The sequence below is a fragment of the Aethalodelphis obliquidens genome, unplaced genomic scaffold (genome assembly GCF_003676395.1).
Source record: "Aethalodelphis obliquidens isolate GAN/ISIS:26980383/991018 unplaced genomic scaffold, ASM367639v1 scaffold43, whole genome shotgun sequence".
Taxonomy (NCBI): Eukaryota; Metazoa; Chordata; class Mammalia; order Artiodactyla; family Delphinidae; genus Aethalodelphis; species Aethalodelphis obliquidens.
The window spans coordinates 8672576-8692114 of record NW_020837987.1 but is presented as its reverse complement, the minus strand read 5'-3'; the positions used below and the strand labels follow the sequence as shown (position 1 = coordinate 8692114).

Sequence of the window (19539 nt, the reverse complement as noted above, 5' to 3'; positions counted from 1 at the left end):
GTGCCTGGTACATTCAGGCGCACAACAAATGCTTTTCCAATGTATGAATGGGAGTCCAGAGTCGGCCCTTGTTCTTGGGGATGGAAATGGATCAGGGAAGGCTTTTGAGTGTAGAGGGAATCTTAGGGAGCTAACTAGGAATAGAGAAGAGAAGCAGAGGGCATAGCCCGTGCGAAAGTTTGGGGATAAGCCCTGATTACTGGGGTGATCGTACCAGTAAAAGGGAAGTGGGGAGCGTATTTTGGGTAGCGAACGCTGCACAGGTCAAGGCAGCTCCATGGACGGTCGAGGGGGCTGTGCCCTGAGAGGCTCAGAAATCTCCGCCCACAGCGCGCACACCAGGCTCCGGGCGGGGCTGAGGCTCCGAGGGGCGGGGCTGCGTGGTTGCATCACGCAGTGTACGTCGCCGCGCGCGTGCGCTCCTTTCCACGTGCGAAAGCCCCAGACGCGTGGATCCGGGGAAGCCGCAGATTACTGAGCCGTGCAGCTCCACGCTCGCTATGAAGCCAGGTGGAGGCCGGGGTTGGGGTCGGAGCTCAGGACTGGGATCCGGCGGGGATCGGGGTGCCGGGCCGGAACGGAGGGGCGGGGTCCTGGCCTGGGGGCAAGGATTCTGAGCCCTGGATCCGGTCTCTAGTGGGGAAGGGGTCTTGTTCCGGTCTCTTGTGGGGATGGGAGGGCTTGGTTCCGCCCTGTGATCGAACCTGAACCTGGGGTTCGGGTTCCTGGTCTAGAGGTTTGTGATTGACTTCTCAGAGGTGACGGTCGTTAGTAGAGAGTCTTGGGCGTAGAATTGGGGGTGTCCTGAACTGGGATTCGTTTCATTGAGGCAGTCATTAGGGGTCTTGGATATTGGGCCGCGGGCGGCAGTCGAGGGTACTGAACCAGAATCTAGATCCAGGCATCCGGGGTCTTGGATCTCTGGGCGTGGGATTTGGGGATTTGTCCTGATTGGGAGGCGGAGAGCCCCCGGTCTTGGGTGCGGGGGCTGGGCCTTCTAGGACCCCATATGCTCCCCAGTCGCTGCCGCAACAGCAGTACCCTTGGCTTCAAACCTAGCTTCTCAGAGAGGGCCGGCATAGATGAGTATTCCCGGCTTGCCCTCCCAGGCCCACTTTCCCGCTCTCTACTCTCCGGAGGGGGGCGGGTCCCTGAGAATGGAGTGGAGCTCCTGGGCCTAGTGATTCTCAACTCGCGGTGAGAGGTGAGGTGAAACTTCACACGCCCAGTATAGGATTATCGTGGGGTGGGCAAGGGAGGTAATCACAGGGCGTGAGTGGTTTTATTCATTCCGATTTTACTCGAGATTTTGATGAACCCTCCACACCTCCCTCCTAGTGGAATGATGAGAGTCCTGGCTTTGACAGCAGAAGGGCCTCAGTTCAAAGTTTCAATCCTTACTATGCTTAACTTACTGTGTGACGTTGGGCAAGTGGCTTTACCTCTCTGAGCCTCAGTTATCTCATCAATAAAATGGCACCCAGTTCTAATTTAGTGAGAGCATGTTAAGAAAAAATAGCACATGGTGGTAATCATTTTGCAATATATGTGTATCAGATCAACAGGTTGTACACTTTAAACTTACACAATGTTACAGTTTGCAGTTATGTCTCATATAGCATGGTGCTTGACATATAATAGTATTTTCTCTAATTGTTATCTTTCTTCTCAAGGGGAGCAAAATTAGGGTCCTTCTCCCTGGTGTCTCAGCTCTTCCTGAATCAGGTCGAGCCCCTCTCCCCTCCCCGCAACTTGGTCCCCTGGAGTTGGGGAAATCTTCTGCCATGACTGAAAGGGTCTGTTTCCTAGTACAGGTTTCCTTTTTTCCTTCCTTCCCCCCACACTTCAGCCTGTGGAGAGATGGGGTCATCTGGGGGGGGCCAGAATTTGTGGGTCCATGCCCCCTCTCAAGTTCCCTTTCTCTTCAGTGTTTACGGATCTACTGGTGGAATAGGCAGTGCCAGGCAGTGTGGCTCCCACTGAGACCCGGACAAGCCTGCAGGCATCCTGTGCTCTGTGCCAGGAATGGAGGATACGCCTTCCCAACCCTTCCCTCACTGTGTTAGGGTAAGAAGTTGTAGAAGTTGTTCGGAGTCAGCTCTTTAGCGAGGATTTTCGTCTGGTTGAGAGAGGAAGCCTTTGGGAGATTTTGAGCGGGGACCTGAGGTCAGTCAGACTGGACTGAGACCTTTAAAAGGATCCTTCTTGCTTCTGTGTGCAAAAGACTTTCGGGGAACAAGAGTGAAAGTAGACACATCAGTGGGAAGTTTGTTGCTGTCATCTACTAGGAGATGATGTGGCTTAGACCAGGGTGGTAGCAATGGACCTGGCTGACAGATTGTCAGGGAATATATTTTGAAGATGGAGCCAACAGCTTGTATGTGGGTGTGAGAGAGAGGGGTCAAGGACAGTGAAGGGTTTTGGCGTGTGTAACTGGAGGGGTAGAGTTTCCAGTTTTGAGATGGGGAAGGCTGTGGCAGGAGAGCAGTTTTACACTGGGGTCGGGGAGGGGGTCTGTGGACCCTCCAGCCAAAACTTATAGATAAAGCTATGTGAATGTGCATTTTTCTGAGGAGTGGGTACTTTCAGTACATTTTTCTAAGAATCCCAGGACCTGAAATGGATTAAGATATGTTTTGAGTATCATGCCCACTGTGCCCCATGCCGTGCCCACACTTTCTGGGTCTCTGTTCTATCAGGCCTGTGTTGAGGGTCTCTTAGGCCTAGTGGTTTCTCCCCTAAGTAGGAAGGAGGAGGGATTCATTCTCCTGAGTTTGAATAATATATTCAAACTGTGTGCGAGGTAGCATATTAAGTGCTCTGTGTGTATTGTCATTTAATCTTTACAACTCTGCGAGGTGGACACTGTGTTATTTCCATATCTCCTTCTTACAGGTGAACTTTTCAGGATACCCACAGACCTTCCCTACTCTCTAGGGTCGTGAATGGCATGGCCGTCTCCCTGTAGTCAATGCATGAGCTGCTTGAGGGAGGGACTGGGGCTCTGGTCACCATCTGATCACCTGCTTCCTGAATGAACAGAGAGGGTGTTTTCTTCATGAGACAGAACCCAGGGGTTTAAGAGTTATCAGCCCATTTACTATCTGTTGAGCCCATACTTTGTGCCAGGTGTTGTGCAGGATGCAGTGATGACCAAAACAAACATCTCTGTCCATTTGGAGCTTGATTCTAGTGGGAGAGGCAGGCAGTAATAATCTTTAAGATGCCATGTATGATAACCGATAGGAAGAAAAAGCAAGCAGAGTAAAGGTCAGGTAGCCAGAGAAGGCCCTTCTGAGGAAGGAACATTCGGTCAGAGACCTGAGTGCAGTGGGGTGGGTGAGTCAAGCAATGTCCTCTGGACCCAGGCAGTGGGAACAGGAGATGCTCAAGGTTTAGAAGCTGGAAAGTGAGTTTGTTCTTGGGGAGGAAGAGCACGGGACCCAACATAGAGAAAGGTCAGAAAAGTCAGCAAAAGCCAAGCCCAATGGTGGTGATTCTGTTTGGGCTGCACATTAGAGTCACCTGGGCAACTTTAAAAAGCCCCATGGGGCTTCCCTGGTGGCGCAGTGGTTGAGAGTCCGCCTGCCGATGCAGGTGACGTGGGTTCGTGCCCCGGTCCGGGAAGATCCCACATGCCGTGGAGTGGCTGGGCCCGTGAGCCATGGCCGCTGAGCCTGCGCGTCCGGGGCCTGTGCTCCGCAATGGGAGAGGCCACAACAGTGAGAGGTCCGCGTACCGCAAAAAAAAAAAAACGGTGGGTCAGCCCCATGCCCAGGCCTCCACCCCAGACAATTTACATAAGAATCTAAGCAACAGCCCTGGGCAAGGATGAGACCCACCGATTTCTAGCTTTGGAAGCCAATGTGACGGAAAACCTTTGAAGGGATTTGGGCAGGGGAATGATGAGAGCTGATTTGCTGTTTCGCAAAGGTCAGTCACCAGCTGCTGTGTGGGCAGTAGACTGCAGAGGGAGTGGGAGACCAGAGGTCAACAACTCTTGGTGTAGGAGTTTGAAAACCGTTCATTTTTAACAACTAAATTAGGACTAGCTATTCAGAGTTCTACATTTTCATCTCTAACACCATTAAAACGAATGAAGCCTTCACAGGGTGGGAATATAATGCACCTTTGCAAAAACTTTAGCAAAGTTCGTTATTGAATAGTTTACATCAAGTGACATCATTTTAAACCATCAGTAATTTTCACACGAACGATTGTTTGATAATGCAGTTTTCTGAAAGTACTGCAGGTTTGAAGCCATCACAGAAAAGTCAAATACTGAATCTGTTAGCACCAGGAGAGTTCTGTCTGCTTCAGACACTGTTTTGTGCTCAGTGAACAATGTTTGCTCTCTCCTGAAGTGATGAAAATAAAGTCTCTCTGAATGTTTTCTTTTCCCTTCAACTTCCCATCTTGTTGACAGGCCCTAAACTGCTATGATCAGTCGCCCATCCATAAAGGACAGTTTTGGGTTTTGCTCGTTTTTCCCCCCTGAGTTGGGAGAGACTTGTGCGTGCTTGGAAGCAGGGGGATCAGTTAGCAGGAAAGATGTGATGTCGAATGCCTCCCCTCTGTTTTGGGGTTGGCGCTTTTCTGCCACACACGAGGGCAGGAGTGGGAGGGCATGAAGAAGTTTCCAGGGCCCGGGGGACCCTACTGCCACAGTGCATGTACACACACAGTGCACACTCTTCTTCAGACTAATATTGATAATAGAACAGATCCTGTGCATTTACTAACCAACCGAGAAAAGCAGAATATTGACAGTAAATCTACCTCTATCTATGTTTTCCTCCCCTATCCTAACCCCATAACTTCTCTCTCCCAAAGCCTAATATCGTGAGTTTCGCATTTATCATTCTCTTGCCTCTTTTGGGGGGCGGGTGGGGCGTGGATTACCACATATATCCACACCGCATAGCACCTCTTAGTTGTTGCTGGCCTTTATAAAGGGGATATTGTGTTAGATGTGGTTTTCTAGGGCTTGCTTTTTCCCTTACCATGATTCTGAGATTTATGTCTCTGTTGTGTGGATCTGTTGATGCTTTTCGTTGTTGATCAGGAATCGTCCCTCTTTCGTTTGTCCATTCTGCTCATGGACGCTCAGGTTAGTCCGTGGTTCTGCTGCTGTGGACACGCGCGGGCACCTCTCCTGGCGCCCACACGCACACGTTTCTCTCCCGAGTGGAGCTCCTCGGCGTAGGAGTAACTTCTCAAGCTCCGTGGCCCCGTTGATGGTTCTTGTTTCTGTTTCCACCACAGGTTTCAGCCCCCGTGGGGGGCGGCTTCAGTGGCCGAGGTGGCTTTGGTGACCGTGGCGGTCGCGGCGGAGGCCGTGGAGGCTTTGGCGGAGGCCGCGGAGGCTTTGGCGGAGGCCGTGGAGGCTTTGGCGAGGGCCGAGGCCGAGGCGGAGGCTTTAGGGGCCGTGGGCGAGGAGGGGGAGGAAGAGGTGATGGAGGGGGCTTTCCCTGGGCTTGGGGAGCGGGGAGGGAAGCATGGTGGGGTCTCCCTCTCACTGCATCTCTGCCTTGTAGGTGGCGGGTTCCAGTCTGGTGGTAGCCGGGGTCGTGGTCGGGGAGGAAGAAAAGGAAACCAGTCGGGGAAGAATGTGATGGTCGAGCCTCATCGGCATGAGGGTGAGTGAGGAAGGCAGGGAAGCCCCTGGGGTTAGGGGTGGGGTGTGGCCCGCCGGGGTGTTCACCCCTGCTCTGATCCCCTCACCCAGGTGTCTTCATTTGTCGGGGAAAGGAAGATGCACTGGTCACCAAGAATCTGGTCCCTGGAGAATCGGTTTATGGAGAGAAGAGAGTCTCGATTTCGGTGAGACCTGGGCGCCTGGCTAAGCCACCAGAGCCCCAAGCTGACGGTGTAACCGGCTGCCTGGCCTCCCTGTTCCCACCGTCTGTCCTCCACGTGACAGCCAGGGGATCATCTTAATCCATAAGTCAGATCATGCACCCCCTCCTCAGATACCTTCCGTGACGTCCCGCTGGCTTCAGGTTAAAGTCCCGAGTCCTCGGTGTGGCCTGGAAGGTCCTGCACATTCTAGCCCCGCCTCCCCACTGTCTCCACCCATTGTCCCCCTAACCTAGTGTCTTCCAGCCACAACGACAACCTTGTTGTTCCCTCTGCCTGGAACACTCTCCTCCCAGCCCTGTGCATGGCTGGTTCCTTTTCATCACCAGCAGCTCTGGGCAGGTGTCACATTGTCTCTCTCACAAGGCCCCCTTGCACCACCCTGTCTATCAAAAGCTGCCCTCACCGCCTTTCTGCTGGCTTTCCTGCTGCCTGGAATGCACGTCCCCAGATAATTTGAGCGGCCCCTCAGCCTCAGGTCTGCTTCAGGTGTCTCCTCCTTGGCTCTTCCCTGGCCACCCTTTCTCATTTTCACCTGCCCTCGCCCTGCTCCCCATGCTTCAGATCTTCCTTCCTGGCTTGATCTTTTCTCCTTAGCCCCGTCACTAGCTATTATGCCATGTGTGTTAGTCAGTTCAGCGTATCCTCGCTCCTTGAGGGCGAGGCCTTTGTCCCCTTCACTGTGTTTCTCCAGTTCCTAAGCATAGGGGCACGGTCAGTGTCTATAGAATGAATGCATAGGTCTTGCCTTGCTGTTACCTGGGATGATCTTGTTTGTTTATTGTCCCCGTCGCTGCCCCTGAGTCAGGAACCTCCACGAGAGGGCAGGCCCTGCCTCTGCCGTGGCCACAGATGTGTACCACGATGACTGGGCGCCCCGTCGCTTTTGAGGGCCCAGGAGTTAAGAGCAGTGCGCTCTTACAGAAGAGCCTGGCACTGACTTCTGTCCCCATCTCTCCCGGCCCAGGAGGGAGATGACAAAATCGAGTACCGCGCCTGGAACCCCTTCCGTTCCAAGCTGGCGGCAGCAATCCTGGGCGGCGTGGACCAGATCCACATCAAGCCAGGGGCCAAGGTGCTCTACCTGGGGGCTGCCTCGGGCACCACCGTCTCTCACGTCTCTGATATCGTAGGCCCGGTGAGTAGACAGGTGGGGGCAGGAAGGGGTGGGAGGGAGGGAAAGGCCACCTCCTCTGCCAGCCTGGAGGTCAGAGGCCCTGGCCACGTCTCTGCACCGTGTGGCTTGGAGCCAGGCCCTTCCTGGTCACAGTGCCTGTGAGTGAAAGGAGCGGCTTGAACCACATCGTCTCCAAAGCCTCATTCAGCCTCACTCCTGAGTTCTCGGCCTGGAGGGAAGGGGCGTGGGTATTGGGGTGACCAGTGATAGAGGGGCCCGGAGCTGAGAGGACGTTTGATTTGATTGCCCTCTTTAAAAATTGATACCCCCCAAATCTGGTCTTCTGGTTTCTCTTGAAAGAACAGAAGACGTCAGTTTCTGGGCCTGTGTTTCTGCCCTCCCTGCTGAGAGGGCACCCATGCATCTCACTTCATGACCCCTCACTCAGCTACAAGACTGTAGGCTGTGCAATTTAGTGGTTAAAAACCCCAGGCTCTGGTGCGGGCTCTTAACAGTGAAGTGGCTTTTAGCAAGTTACTGTCCCTCTCTGAGCCTCAGTTTACCCGTCTGGAAAATAGGGTCATTGTGAAGATAAATGAGTTAAATCCTGTAGAGTGCCAAGAGCAGTGCCTGGCCCATTGCAGATATTCTTAGCTGTGACGATGTCATCTCTGTGCCCTAGCTTCCTCATTTTAAGCCTGAATTGGGGGCCTGGGCTCTCAGATCAGGCAAAGCAGGATCGAATAACCCTTGGACCTCAGTTTATTCATCTAAAATGATAACAAGTCATTAAATGGTAGGGTTTGGATTTGGGGATTTGAAGAGATGCATGCAGTATATGGGCCAAAGTAGGCACTACGTACATGAGAACTAGTATCGTTTTTGTTCGATTTTGATTTATTTTAGGACGGTCTGGTCTATGCAGTTGAATTCTCCCACCGTTCTGGCCGTGACCTCATTAACTTGGCCAAGAAGAGGACCAACATTATTCCTGTCATTGAAGATGCTCGGCACCCGCACAAATACCGCATGCTCATCGGTGAGGGGTCTGGGGTTGGCTCGGGTGGGGTAGGACATGCCACTCCAGGTTTCCTGGAAGAGGCCTCCAGAGCCCTGATTTGGATGGAATTGGAGTGGATGAACAGGCCTCTTGAGTCTGCAGAAATGAAAAGGGTCGGGGGAGCCAGGTGAGGTTGTGGAGGTGGCAGTCCTGCTTCAGGGTCTGGGATGTCTGGAGGGCCAACCTCCTTTCCTCCAATCTCCTGCCCCTCCCCCTAATCTCCCCCACCCCAGTACTTCCTGCCTCCCCGCAAAGTGTGGTACCTTTTATACTACCCCTGACTTATGCATAAAAGCCTGCTTTGACGGTCTTCCATCAGCACCGTCTGGGGAGATCATAACCCAGAAAGCACAAACGGAGTACGGCCTGGCCCAGAGGGGCCCATTGTGAATGTAAATAACTTTGTTTTAAAAACAAATTCAGAAGCATAGTGTAAAAATGGAGTGCATTATAAACCACCCCCAGAGGTAACCAGTATGAACAATTTGACGTCTGCTTTTCCTGATTTTAAAAAAGTCAGTTTTCATTGCACCATCTTTTCATTTTTTTAAGTTTTTTATTTTATTTTATTTATTTTTTAAATTACTCTGCCTTAAAAATACTACTTTGCATTCCCCCGGGTTTTTCTTTTCGTGAGTTTTTTCCCCTGTGCATTCATACCTTACCCTTTGTCCTGCAACTTGTTTTCATTTGACAATCCTGCAGACGCTCTTGCCTGTAAGTGCTCACCTTTACTTGTCTTTTTGATGACGTGTCTGTCTCCCCCCCCCAGACCCGGGAGCGTCTCGAGGGCAGGGTCCGGGTCTGACTCGTCTCTCTGTCCCCCACGCCCGGCCCAGGGCTGGCCACAGAGTAGGTGGCAACATGGTTTACAAGAGGAATGAATGAATGGTGTGACTGTGGGTTTTGGACCCATCTTGGGGGCACTCTGGAGGGAGGGGGATCAACAGGGGGAAGTGAGACTGGAGGCAGGGAAGACTCTGCCAGGAACCTGCTGGTGTTGGGGTGCAGGCCCCATGGGAGGAGCTGGGAAATCCAGTGGATCCAGCTTTTAACCGCTACTTGTTTCTCCCTAGCAATGGTGGATGTGATCTTTGCTGACGTGGCCCAGCCAGACCAGACGCGGATTGTAGCCCTGAATGCCCACACCTTCCTGCGTAATGGAGGACACTTTGTGATTTCCATTAAGGTGCGGGGCTTAGAGGAGTCCTAAGATGGGGTGGCAGTATCTTCTCTATCTGTAACTGCCAAGCAGCCAGTCAAAACAAGGGGGCCTCCATCCCCCAATCCAGTCAGTCTATTCCCAGCTCCCTGTAAGCCACCCAATCAAATAGCACATAATGAAAAATGTCTACAAAAGTAAAAAGCTTAGAATTTAAAGAGGCCATAGACTGTAGCGATTAAGTGCATGATCGCTGAGTCTGAGTATCTTGAGTTTGAATTGCATCTTGCTGTGTGTCTTTGAGCAAGTTACCTAACCTATATGCCTGTTTCTTCACTTGCAAAATAGCAATGTTAGTCCTATCTCTTTTAATGTTGATGTAAGGACTAAATGCCTCAATATGTATGGAGTGTTGAGAAGAGAACCTGGTGTAAACTAAATACCAGATAAATGCTGGATGCGTTTTAAAAAATGTTTCATTTTGAAGTACAGAGGCCTCTCCATTGTCTTCAACCAGATTCACCATTGTTTTCTGCAGCCTTTGCTGCATTTGTTTTAGCATTCTCAGCTGCATTATTGCTATTGTTAAAGAAAAGGAAGTAGAAAAAAGAAAAACCCGGAGTGTAAGATTTAAACACTGGCTTTTAGAAAAATAGGGCGCTGTTGAAGGCTTCCTGTTCCAATCCAAACCAAATTGAAAATTTATCTAATGAAGTCTTTCCCCACATTCCCAAAGCCTAGTCTCCAATGAAAACAAATTCTACTGGTTTAAAGAAACACAAAAAAGGGAAAGCAGCCCAAAGCCTTGCTGTGGACTTCAAATCCTCTTTCTTCTGCAGGCCAACTGCATTGACTCCACAGCCTCTGCAGAGGCCGTGTTTGCCTCTGAAGTGAAAAAGATGCAGCAGGAGAACATGAAGCCCCAGGAGCAGTTGACGCTAGAGCCATACGAAAGAGACCACGCTGTGGTCGTGGGTGTGTACAGGTGAGCAGGGGGTCCAGTCAATACTTGTTAGGAGTGCCCCACAGTGGTGATGAGCTCTGAGTCCCCTCATCTCTTTCCTCTCACAGGCCACCCCCCAAAGTGAAGAACTGAAGCCCAGCGCCATCAGGATCGCGAGAGACTGTGTTGCTACTGTTAACTGTGTGTTTTTCTATTAAAAGACTCATCAGTCTCTCCCTTTGCCCCTGATTGCTTGGCGACCTCTATCAACAGGGCGCATGCGCCCTCGGTCAACTTGCGTGGTGGTGGGGGCGGGCGTTTTCATCCGGTCATACAGCGCATGCTCCTACCTTAGCTGCCTCCTGCGCAGCCGTAACGTGGATTTCGGCGCTTGGGCGGGGTTGGTTGCTTTCTGCGTGTAGATCCCGGTAAGCGCTTCTGAGCGCAGGCGCGGAGTGTTTCCCTGGGTCACGTGAGGGGGAAACAGGTTGGGGGGGCGGGAGGCGGAGTCCGGGGCGGGGGGGGGCCGGTTTGTTGTGGTCGCCATTTTGCTGGTTGCATTACTGGGTAATCGGGGCCCTGGCTCGCCGCGTCTGCCGGATATCTTCAGCCAGTGGGCAGGACTGAGCTCGGGCTTCCCGAGCAGTTTGAGTTCCCTTGCCCGCGCCCTCAGGTAACGACGCGGCTACGGGCGGGGCAGCACGCGCTCTCGGGAGGGGGGTAGTACGGGACCCGCCCTGCCCGCGTCGCCGCGAGATTTAGCATGAGGCCGAGGGAGAAGAGGAGGGGGGTGGTGGGCAGGTGCAGGCCTTGCCTGGCTATTCTTAGTCGGATTCCTGGAAGGGGCCGAGCCCCGAGGTAGCAGTCTCGGGAGGGAGACTGGGAGGGGGTAGCCGGGCCTCGCTCCCGCTCTTTGTTTGGTCTCCGCTCCGCCGGCCGCATCCTCGTCGCCTAGCAACAGCTGTCCTGGGCTGTAATTGGTTGAGCTCTTGGCAGCAGTGGCCAATGGCAAGGTTGTTGCCATCGTAGGTGTGGACTGCCAAGCTCTGTCCGGCCCCGCCCGCCGGGGCTCCGCTGGCCCCGGCGGGCCTCCAGGGTGGGAGGCGGGACGCTGGGGTCCCCTGGGGCGGGTGGCTGAGCGGGGCGGTGCTGGCGGGGCGAGGGTTAACCCGCCCCTCCCCCGTCCACCTGCTTTCCCCTTCCCCCGCGTGCCCTGGGCTGACCCTCGTCCCCTCCTCTCCCCGCCCTTGGCGGGGCGGCGGCTGCTGTTGTCACCCACCGAGCCGCCTGTCCCGCTTGTCCTCCCCGCCGCGGGGCTTGCCGGGCCGGCCGGGCCGGGACAGGCGGCCGATTTCTCACCACAGACACCGCCGCCATGCTGGCCGCTCGCCCACCCCACTGGGGGCCCCACCGCGCCCCAGCCCCCCCGTGGGCGCGCCAGCCCCGACCCGGGTAGGGGGTGGGGGCTGGGAGAGAGGGTCCTGGTGTGGGAGGGCCCCGAGGAAGAGATTGTTTTGTGGGGGAGCTCCAAGAGAGAGGAGGGGTCGTGGAGTGGCAAGGCTTGGCATAGGGGAAGAGGATTAACATGGGAGAAGGCCCGTGGGGAGAGGATTTTGGTGTGATAGATGCTCTGGAAGGGGAGAACTCTGTGATATTTGGGGAATTTACCTATGGGGGCCTTCTAGGAATGGGCACCGTTGTGGATTGACCCTGGTGTAGAGGAGTGACTGGAGAAAGGGCCCGGACAGGAAAAAAACGATTAGGGAGGGTGGGGGTAGGAGCCAGGGTAGGGGAGACAAGGACCATCCACTAAACCATGGGAAGGAATGCCTCCCCCTTGCTTCCATCAGAAGGAGTGGGCCTTGATGGGGGGGGGGGGGGGGCTTGGAGTAATGTGGGGAAGGGCCCTGATGTGGCATGGGGGAACTGGAATATGGCTTGGGAAATTACGGAGGGGTGGTCCCCAGTGGGAGGAAATGATAGGGAAGAGGTCTTAGCACCATATGGGGAGGGTCCCCTGGGAAGGGTGTGGTGGGTGAGAATGCCATAGGGTTAGGACCCTGTTATGAAGGGGTCCTCAGATAACCTTGGTGTGATCAGGAGGTCCCTGAGGATCCTGGTGGTTTGGAGGGGGCCCAGAAGACTCTCATATGGTTTAGGGAGATCTTAGAGTTCTCTGGATTGGGGCACCAACTGGGAAGGGTAGATCTTGAAGTGGAGGGACCTTGCTGTGGTAATACGAGGTCATGACGTTAGGGAAGACTACAGGATGGTGGGATCTTGTGTGGGGAGGGCCATGAGTAGAAATGGGGAGAGGAGAGTGAACCCTACTCCCTGTACTGTCTGTGGTTTCTCTCTTCTTCTCTTCCTTCCCCGCAATTATTCGTGTCTTTCTGTCCTTTCCTGTCATGGCCCACATCCCTGCCTGGCTCCCAATCATTCCCTTTTCCATGTTCCTCTCTTTGTGCTGCCTACTTCATTTATTTGGTAATCATTTGTTGGGGACTCCGCTGTGCCCCACCTCTACCACTTCTCTCTGTCCCCTCTCTTCATTGCCACCTGCTGCTGTGTTGTACCCTTTTCTTCCTCACTCTGTGCCCTGCCTTCTCTGTGTTGTCCACCTCTTTCCCGCTTGGTACTGCCCAACACATCCCCTTGTTCCATGTTGTTCCCCCGCCTCCCGCCTGCTCTCAGGTCTCAGCGGCGGTGGCAGCCGAGGTGCAGGATGCGAGAAGGCGCCCCCCCGGCCGGGCTCCCGCTCCAGGCCTCACTCCCCTGCGGCCCTCTGAGCCCACCATGGCCGTCCCACCGGGCCATGGTCCCTTCTCTGGCTTCCCGGGGCCCCAGGAGCACACGCAGGTACGCGTTCAGCTGGATCCTCACCTGCCTGGGGGTCGGGGGAGGCTGGGATAGAAGGATCTTGGGGCCGAAAAGATGGTGTGGTTGCCCAAGACAGTCTCCCAGGAGCATGAAGGGTGCCATGGGAGTGGAAGGTATAGAGGAGTTGCTGGTGGAGTCAGGGTTTGGAGAGCCTGGGTTCAAATCCTGGCACCACTGTTATATTACTTAGGTTCTCCACGTTTCAGTTTCCTGTTCTGTCAAATGGGGCCTATAATGATACCTACCTCACAGGGTTGTTGTGAGGATTAAACAAGTTAATGAAATGCAATTGGAAATGCTGAGGACAGTGTCTGGCACATAGTAAGCACTCAATAAATGTTCATTAAGGGGAAAAAAAGAAGTCCAGAGTGAAAGATCTGGAGGGGTTGAAGGGAAGAAGGTTGAGCTGCAGGGTCCTGGAGCCAGCAAGGCCTGGGGGCGCAGGGTAAAGACCTTCAAGGGTAGACTGTTAAGGCTCTGAACTGTAGAGCTGGAAGCAGGATGGAGTAGGTGGTCTAGGGTGCTGGACCCAGATCCAAGATCCTTAGGATGAGAAAACTGGTCAAAGATGCACAGAGTGGGGGGTGAGGGTTAGGAAGGCCCCTAGGGATGAGGATGGAGCAAGATAGGGAGCTCCTCAACGTGGGATACCCAAAATGGATGGTCTCAGGTGAAGGATTGGGAGGGTCAGAGCCCAGGTTTCCTATCCGATCTCTCCCACTGAGGTTTAGAAAAGAGTAAAGGTATGTGATGAAAGAAAGGGGTAAATAGTTCACTTCATTCACTCAGCAGATTTCTAATGAACACCCACTATGTGCCAGGCCTGCTCCAGGAACGGGAGATAAAGCAAGAGCAAGATGAAGTTGCTGCCCTTGGGGAGTTGCTGTTCTAGTGGGGTTGTCAGACAGTGACCAACTAAATAATGTGTGTGGAAATGATGCGCCAGCTGCCCACTGAGTTCTCCTCCTTGAGGTCAGAGGTTAAGGCCTGTCCTCAGTGCTCACCCGTCACCCCGCCTCCCCCAGGTATTGCCTGATGGGCGGCTACTGCCGCGGAGGCTGCCCCTGGCCTTCCGAGACGCGACCTCAGCCCCGCTGCGCAAGCTCTCCGTGGACCTCATCAAGACCTACAAGCACATCAATGAGGTGGGCAGGGGGTGAGGGACACCGGCTGGGTGCTGAGGGGTCCTGGCATCGGTCACTCATCAGTCCTCATCTCCCGGCCGGCCGGGCAGGTATACTATGCGAAGAAGAAGCGGCGGGCCCAGCAGGTGCCACCTCAGGACTCGAGCACCAAGAAGGAGAAAAAGGTCCTGAACCACGGTTATGACGATGACAACCATGACTACATCGTGCGCAGTGGCGAGCGCTGGCTGGAGCGCTATGAGATTGACTCACTCATTGGCAAAGGCTCCTTTGGCCAGGTGCGGGATGCCCCCCACCCGACCCTGATCCAGGGGTTAGGAGGTACGGGCACCCACTGATATTGACCCATACAGCCAGTGGTTCAGTGGCTTCAAGTTCCGTGCTGGGCCACTCACCCCAGTGCAATCACTTGGTTACCTGTGCCTCAGTTTCCTTTTCTGTAAAACAGTGCAAATAACAGGACTCTCCACATAAGGTTGTTGTGTTAGCTCATATCCAGTGTTTACACTCGTGTCTGACTGTTGGTGAGCACTCAAATTGAGTTATTAGTGTTACTGATGGTGATATTGGTGGGTCTCCTTACTGGAGGGAGAAGAGTGGTGGTACCTGGCTCTGCCCTCCACGCCCCCGTTCCCTCACTTTGTGACATGCCTGTGGTCACAGGTGGTGAAAGCCTATGATCATCAGACCCAGGAGCTGGTGGCCATCAAGATCATCAAGAACAAAAAGGCCTTCCTGAACCAGGCCCAGATTGAGCTGCGGCTGCTGGAGCTGATGAACCAGCATGACACAGAGATGAAGTACTATATAGGTGAGGCCTGGGGCAGAGCTGCCTGGGGATGGGTCACCCTCGGTACAGGAAGGGGCTGGTGTCTTCAGGGCAGGGTTTGGTCTGTAATTCCCGGACATCAGTGATTTCTCCTGCCGCTTTAAGGATGTCTACCCTATTCACATGAGAATGCTGGTCAGAGTTTGTCCGGTGCTCACTGAGGGTCATGCTCTGTTGTGAGAACTTTACATAAAGTCACTTGTTTAACCCACACCGAAGCCCCATTATCATTGCCCACAGCTTGGAGATGAAAAAACAGAGGCACTTAGGTGCTGTCACTTGCAGAAGGTCACAGTGTTTGTACTCAGAAGAGCTATAATCTGACCAGGCAGTGGACTCCAGAGCCTTTACTCTTAACATCTATGCCAGTCTTTTTCCTCTTTCCTGTACTGATTCCTCTTAGAAAAAGCAAGTGGATTTAAGGAATGCATTTCTTTTATAAGGAAAATACACAACCTTACAGTAAATGGAAAGCAAGCATCCCTTGTCACAAAAATAAACAGAACTGAGACTAAAACAAGATTATAAAATTAAATGAGGAAGTGTAGGATGGTGTTAAAAACCCATCAGCACCAAATGGAAACTTTCTCTTTGGTTTAATCAGGAAGTTTGACAGAGACTTGAAAATTAACTTCCTGTGTGAATCAAGTTATAGACATATAAAAACATCCTGATTAGCAGCTGGTACCTGTGGGCGTACCACAGTTTGGCCTGTGCTCCAGAAGCAGAGACACAGATCTGGTTCCAGCCTCTCTCTTTATGAGCGTGGGCCCCAGGCTGCCACTGGCCCTCCCTGAGCCTCAGTTTCTTCTCCCTCGGCCCATTTCCGTCCTCTTCCCGGCAGTGCACCTGAAGCGACACTTCATGTTCCGGAACCACCTGTGCCTGGTGTTCGAGCTGCTTTCCTACAACCTATACGACCTCCTGCGCAACACGCACTTCCGTGGCGTCTCGCTGAACCTGACGCGGAAGCTAGCGCAGCAGCTCTGCACGGCGCTGCTCTTCCTGGCCACGCCCGAGCTCAGCATCATTCACTGCGACCTCAAGCCCGAGAACATACTGCTCTGCAACCCCAAGCGCAGCGCCATCAAAATCGTGGACTTCGGCAGCTCCTGCCAGCTTGGCCAGCGGGTGCGGCCCCGGGGTGGGGCCAGTGGTGTGGGTGTGGCCAGGCTGTGGGCGGGTCCAACTGGTGGCCTGGGGCCAAGGGGCGAGGCTAGGAGGGGATGGGATCGTTATGTGCAGCTTGGAGTGGCTGATGCCTGAGGGATAGTGCTTGGGAAGGGGGTGTGTGCGGGTACGGAGGGTGGGGCTAGTGGGTGAAGGAGAGGGCTACAGGTATACTGCCGGAAGGAAAGGAGTGGAGCCTGGGAGAACACGCCAGTTTTGAGGCTGCCAGATTGTAGGGTTGGAGAGGAGGAGTTGGGTGGCCTTGAGCCTGGCGTGGCAGTTTACAAAGTTTTGTTTACTCTGTGCTCTTAAAGCTGGGGATGGAAGGGGGTGGGGCTCTTCAGCTTTGCAGCTTCCTGTGAGCTGGCATTTAAGATGATGCTGGTAGTGGTTTGAAAAGTGTCCAGTTTGGGAGGGTGGGAAGGGCCTAGGTTTACAGACTCCCAGCCTCTGGTGACCAAGAGGGGCTCAGGATCAGGCCAGCAGAAATGGAGATCAGGATCAGATTAGGCCAGCAGAGTGACTCCTGGAAAGCTGGTGTTGATAACATCAGGGTTTGGAGACCCCCGTCCCCAGTTTTGGGAGCAGGAGACCTGTCCTTAGTCAGTCCTCCTAGCTGTGGGGGTGTCACTGGTGCGAGTTGGGGAGGCGGGACCTCTGACTATTGCCCTCTCTCCTCCCCCAGATCTACCAGTACATCCAGAGCCGTTTCTACCGTTCGCCCGAGGTGCTCCTGGGCACACCCTACGACTTGGCCATTGACATGTGGTCCCTGGGCTGCATCCTGGTGGAGATGCACACTGGAGAGCCCCTCTTCAGTGGCTCCAATGAGGTGTGCTCCTGAGGAGGGGGTGTGCTGGAGGGGGTGGAGGCCTGGCCGGCCTGATGATCCTGACTGCCTGCCTGCTCTCAGGTGGACCAGATGAACCGGATTGTGGAGGTGCTGGGCATCCCACCAGCCCCCATGCTGGACCAGGCACCCAAGGCTCGAAAGTACTTTGAGCGGCTGCCTGGGGGTGGCTGGACCCTGCGAAGGACAAAGGAACTCAGGAAGGTGCGGCCCCTGCCCCATGCCGCTCCTCCTACCCCGGTGGCCCCTCACTCTCACACTTGGGGCTCCCTGCTCCCTCTCTCCCTGCTTCCCCTCCCTTGTGTCTTTCCCTTCCTTCCTCTTCCCTCCACCCCATCTGTCCATTCCTTCCTCCCCCACCCCCCCCATCTCTCCTACTACCTACCCCACAACTCTTCTTAGCTCCTCTCTTTCCACTTTCTCTCCTGTGCCTCTGTTTCCCCGTGTGTGTCTCCCTGCCCCTCCTGCCCACTGACGGCCACTCTCTTGCCCCCCCCTCCCACCTCCCCCTGCCAGGATTACCAGGGCCCCGGGACACGGCGGCTGCAGGAGGTGCTGGGCGTGCAGACGGGCGGGCCCGGGGGCCGGCGGGCGGGGGAGCCGGGCCACAGCCCCGCCGACTACCTCCGCTTCCAGGACCTGGTGCTGCGCATGCTGGAGTATGAGCCCGCCGCCCGCATCAGCCCACTGGGGGCTCTGCAGCACGGCTTCTTCCGCCGCACGGCTGATGAGGCCACCAACACGGGCCCGGCAGGCAGCAGTGCCTCCACCTCGCCCGCGCCCCTCGATACCTGCCCCTCTTCCAGCACCGCCAGCTCCATCTCCAGCTCTGGTGGGTGCTCAGTGCCAGATGGGGTAGAACAGGGGTCGGGGCAGCTCTGGTTTGGCCTGATCTGGGGGGGGACCTTGTCACTGGGCCTTCACCTAGAGCTGTGAAACTGCATGATCCTCAACTCCAGAATGGGTGGGGTAGGCGAGCTCAGACTGGCCCTGATTTGGTCTCTGAAACTGAGCTTGGGTTCAGATCTCTAAAACTGGTTCTGACTCTTTGACACCCCAAACTGAACTCTGACCCCTGATCTCAAAATTGGGTCTGATCCTTCGACTGGGTGCTGGCCCCAAAGCCCAGACCTGGGCCTGGACCATGAACCAGACTCAGCCACCTGAAAACTCAGCCCTGCCTTTCCTCGCTTAAGGCCTCTCCTCTCTTCCCCTGGCACTTCCAGGAGGCTCCAGTGGCTCCTCCAGTGACAACCGGACCTACCGCTATAGCAACCGATATTGTGGGGGCCCTGGGCCCCCCGTCACTGACTGTGAGATGAACAGCCCCCAGGTAATGGGACCTTGGGGACTTTGGAAGTGCGTGGTGGAGTGTCTGGGGCTTCAGGACCTAGGTCTTCATCACCAACTGTTCCTTTGCTCCTTTAGGTCCTGCCCTCCCAGCCACTGCGCCCCTGGGCAGGGGGTGATGTGCCGCACAAGACACATCAGGCCCCTGCCTCTGCCTCATCACTGCCAGGGGCCGGGGCCCAGTTACCCCCTCAACCCCGATGCCTTGGCCGTCCCCCGTCACCAACCTCGCCACCACCCCCGGAGCTGATGGATGTGAGCCTGGTGGGCGGCCCTCCGGACTGCTCCCAGCCTCACCCAGCGCCTGCCCCCCCAGCACCTGGCTGCCTCAGCCCTCCGGACTCGGATGACAGGAGGTCGTCCACCCCTCCCACCCCCTGATGACCCTGCCACTCTGGGGCCGCACTTGGGCCTCTGTGGTATACCCCAGAGCACGGCAGCCAGCTCATGACCCTGCCCCCTCCCTGGGGCCCCTCCTGAAGCCATACCCCCCCCCCCCCCCAATCTGGGGGCCCTGGGCTCCCATCCTCATCTCTCCCCTTGACTGGAATTGCTGCTACCCAGCCGGGGTGGGTGAGGCCTGCACTGATTGGGGCCTGGGGCAGGGGTTCAAGGAGAGGGGTTTAGGCTCACCTCCCCACTAAGGACTGGACCCTTGGTCCCTTCTCTCCCCTTGTTTTCTATTTATTGTACCAAAGACAGTGGTGGTCCAGTGTGGGGAGGGGGAGATTCCCTCTCACCCCAGGGCCCTAGGAGGGGGTGGGGGCAGGTAGGGGGAGATGGCCTTGCTCCTCCTTGCTGTACCCCCCAGTAAAGAGCTTTCTCACATTCCCGCCTGAGCGTTTGCAGGCCCTCGGCTCCCCTCACCCAGCCCTCAGAGGCGTGGTGGGGAACGGTGTTTGGGGAAGGGGGGGGGCGGTGCTGGAAGAGCTTTGTCGTGTGGGATGAGTCCCTGGTCCCTGGGGAGGTTACGGCTATTGATGCAGGCATGGGACTGCAGGAGGTCTGGGGCTGTGGAAATCTAGACACAAATCCTGGATAGGATGCTAGCCCACACTTGCTTTTTCTAGGGTAAACTGAGACCTTGAAAGGTAAAGGCCCAGCTCTGGCCTATCTCTGGGAAACATCAGGTTCTGCCGTAATAAGCCAGGGCTTCCACAGAGTCTGCACAGGC

At 55.0% G+C, this 19539-nt stretch overlaps 2 protein-coding genes across 2 annotated transcripts; both read left to right on the top strand.

The window, feature by feature from the left end:
- Positions 1 to 380: 380 nt before the first annotated feature.
- FBL (fibrillarin rRNA 2'-O-methyltransferase) lies at positions 381 to 10375 on the top strand. The gene is made up of 9 exons (XM_027079544.1): positions 381 to 510; positions 5266 to 5452; positions 5538 to 5639; positions 5729 to 5823; positions 6827 to 6997; positions 7883 to 8015; positions 9113 to 9225; positions 10038 to 10183; positions 10270 to 10375. Exons 3-9 carry the CDS (start codon positions 5615 to 5617, stop codon positions 10292 to 10294), a joined length of 708 nt encoding a protein of 235 aa, XP_026935345.1. The 5' UTR covers positions 381 to 510; positions 5266 to 5452; positions 5538 to 5614; the 3' UTR covers positions 10295 to 10375.
- A 306-nt stretch (positions 10376 to 10681) lies between these two features.
- On the top strand, positions 10682 to 19195 carry DYRK1B (dual specificity tyrosine phosphorylation regulated kinase 1B). Its single transcript, XM_027079539.1, is given in 12 exon segments — positions 10682 to 11593; positions 12836 to 13000; positions 14047 to 14166; positions 14256 to 14444; positions 14830 to 14977; positions 15840 to 16126; positions 16851 to 16997; positions 17079 to 17219; positions 17532 to 17847; positions 18242 to 18348; positions 18444 to 18674; positions 18676 to 19195. Coding segments are annotated over 11 exon segments (1890 nt in total). The 5' UTR covers positions 10682 to 11593; positions 12836 to 12937; the 3' UTR covers positions 18817 to 19195.
- Positions 19196 to 19539: the final 344 nt, after the last annotated feature.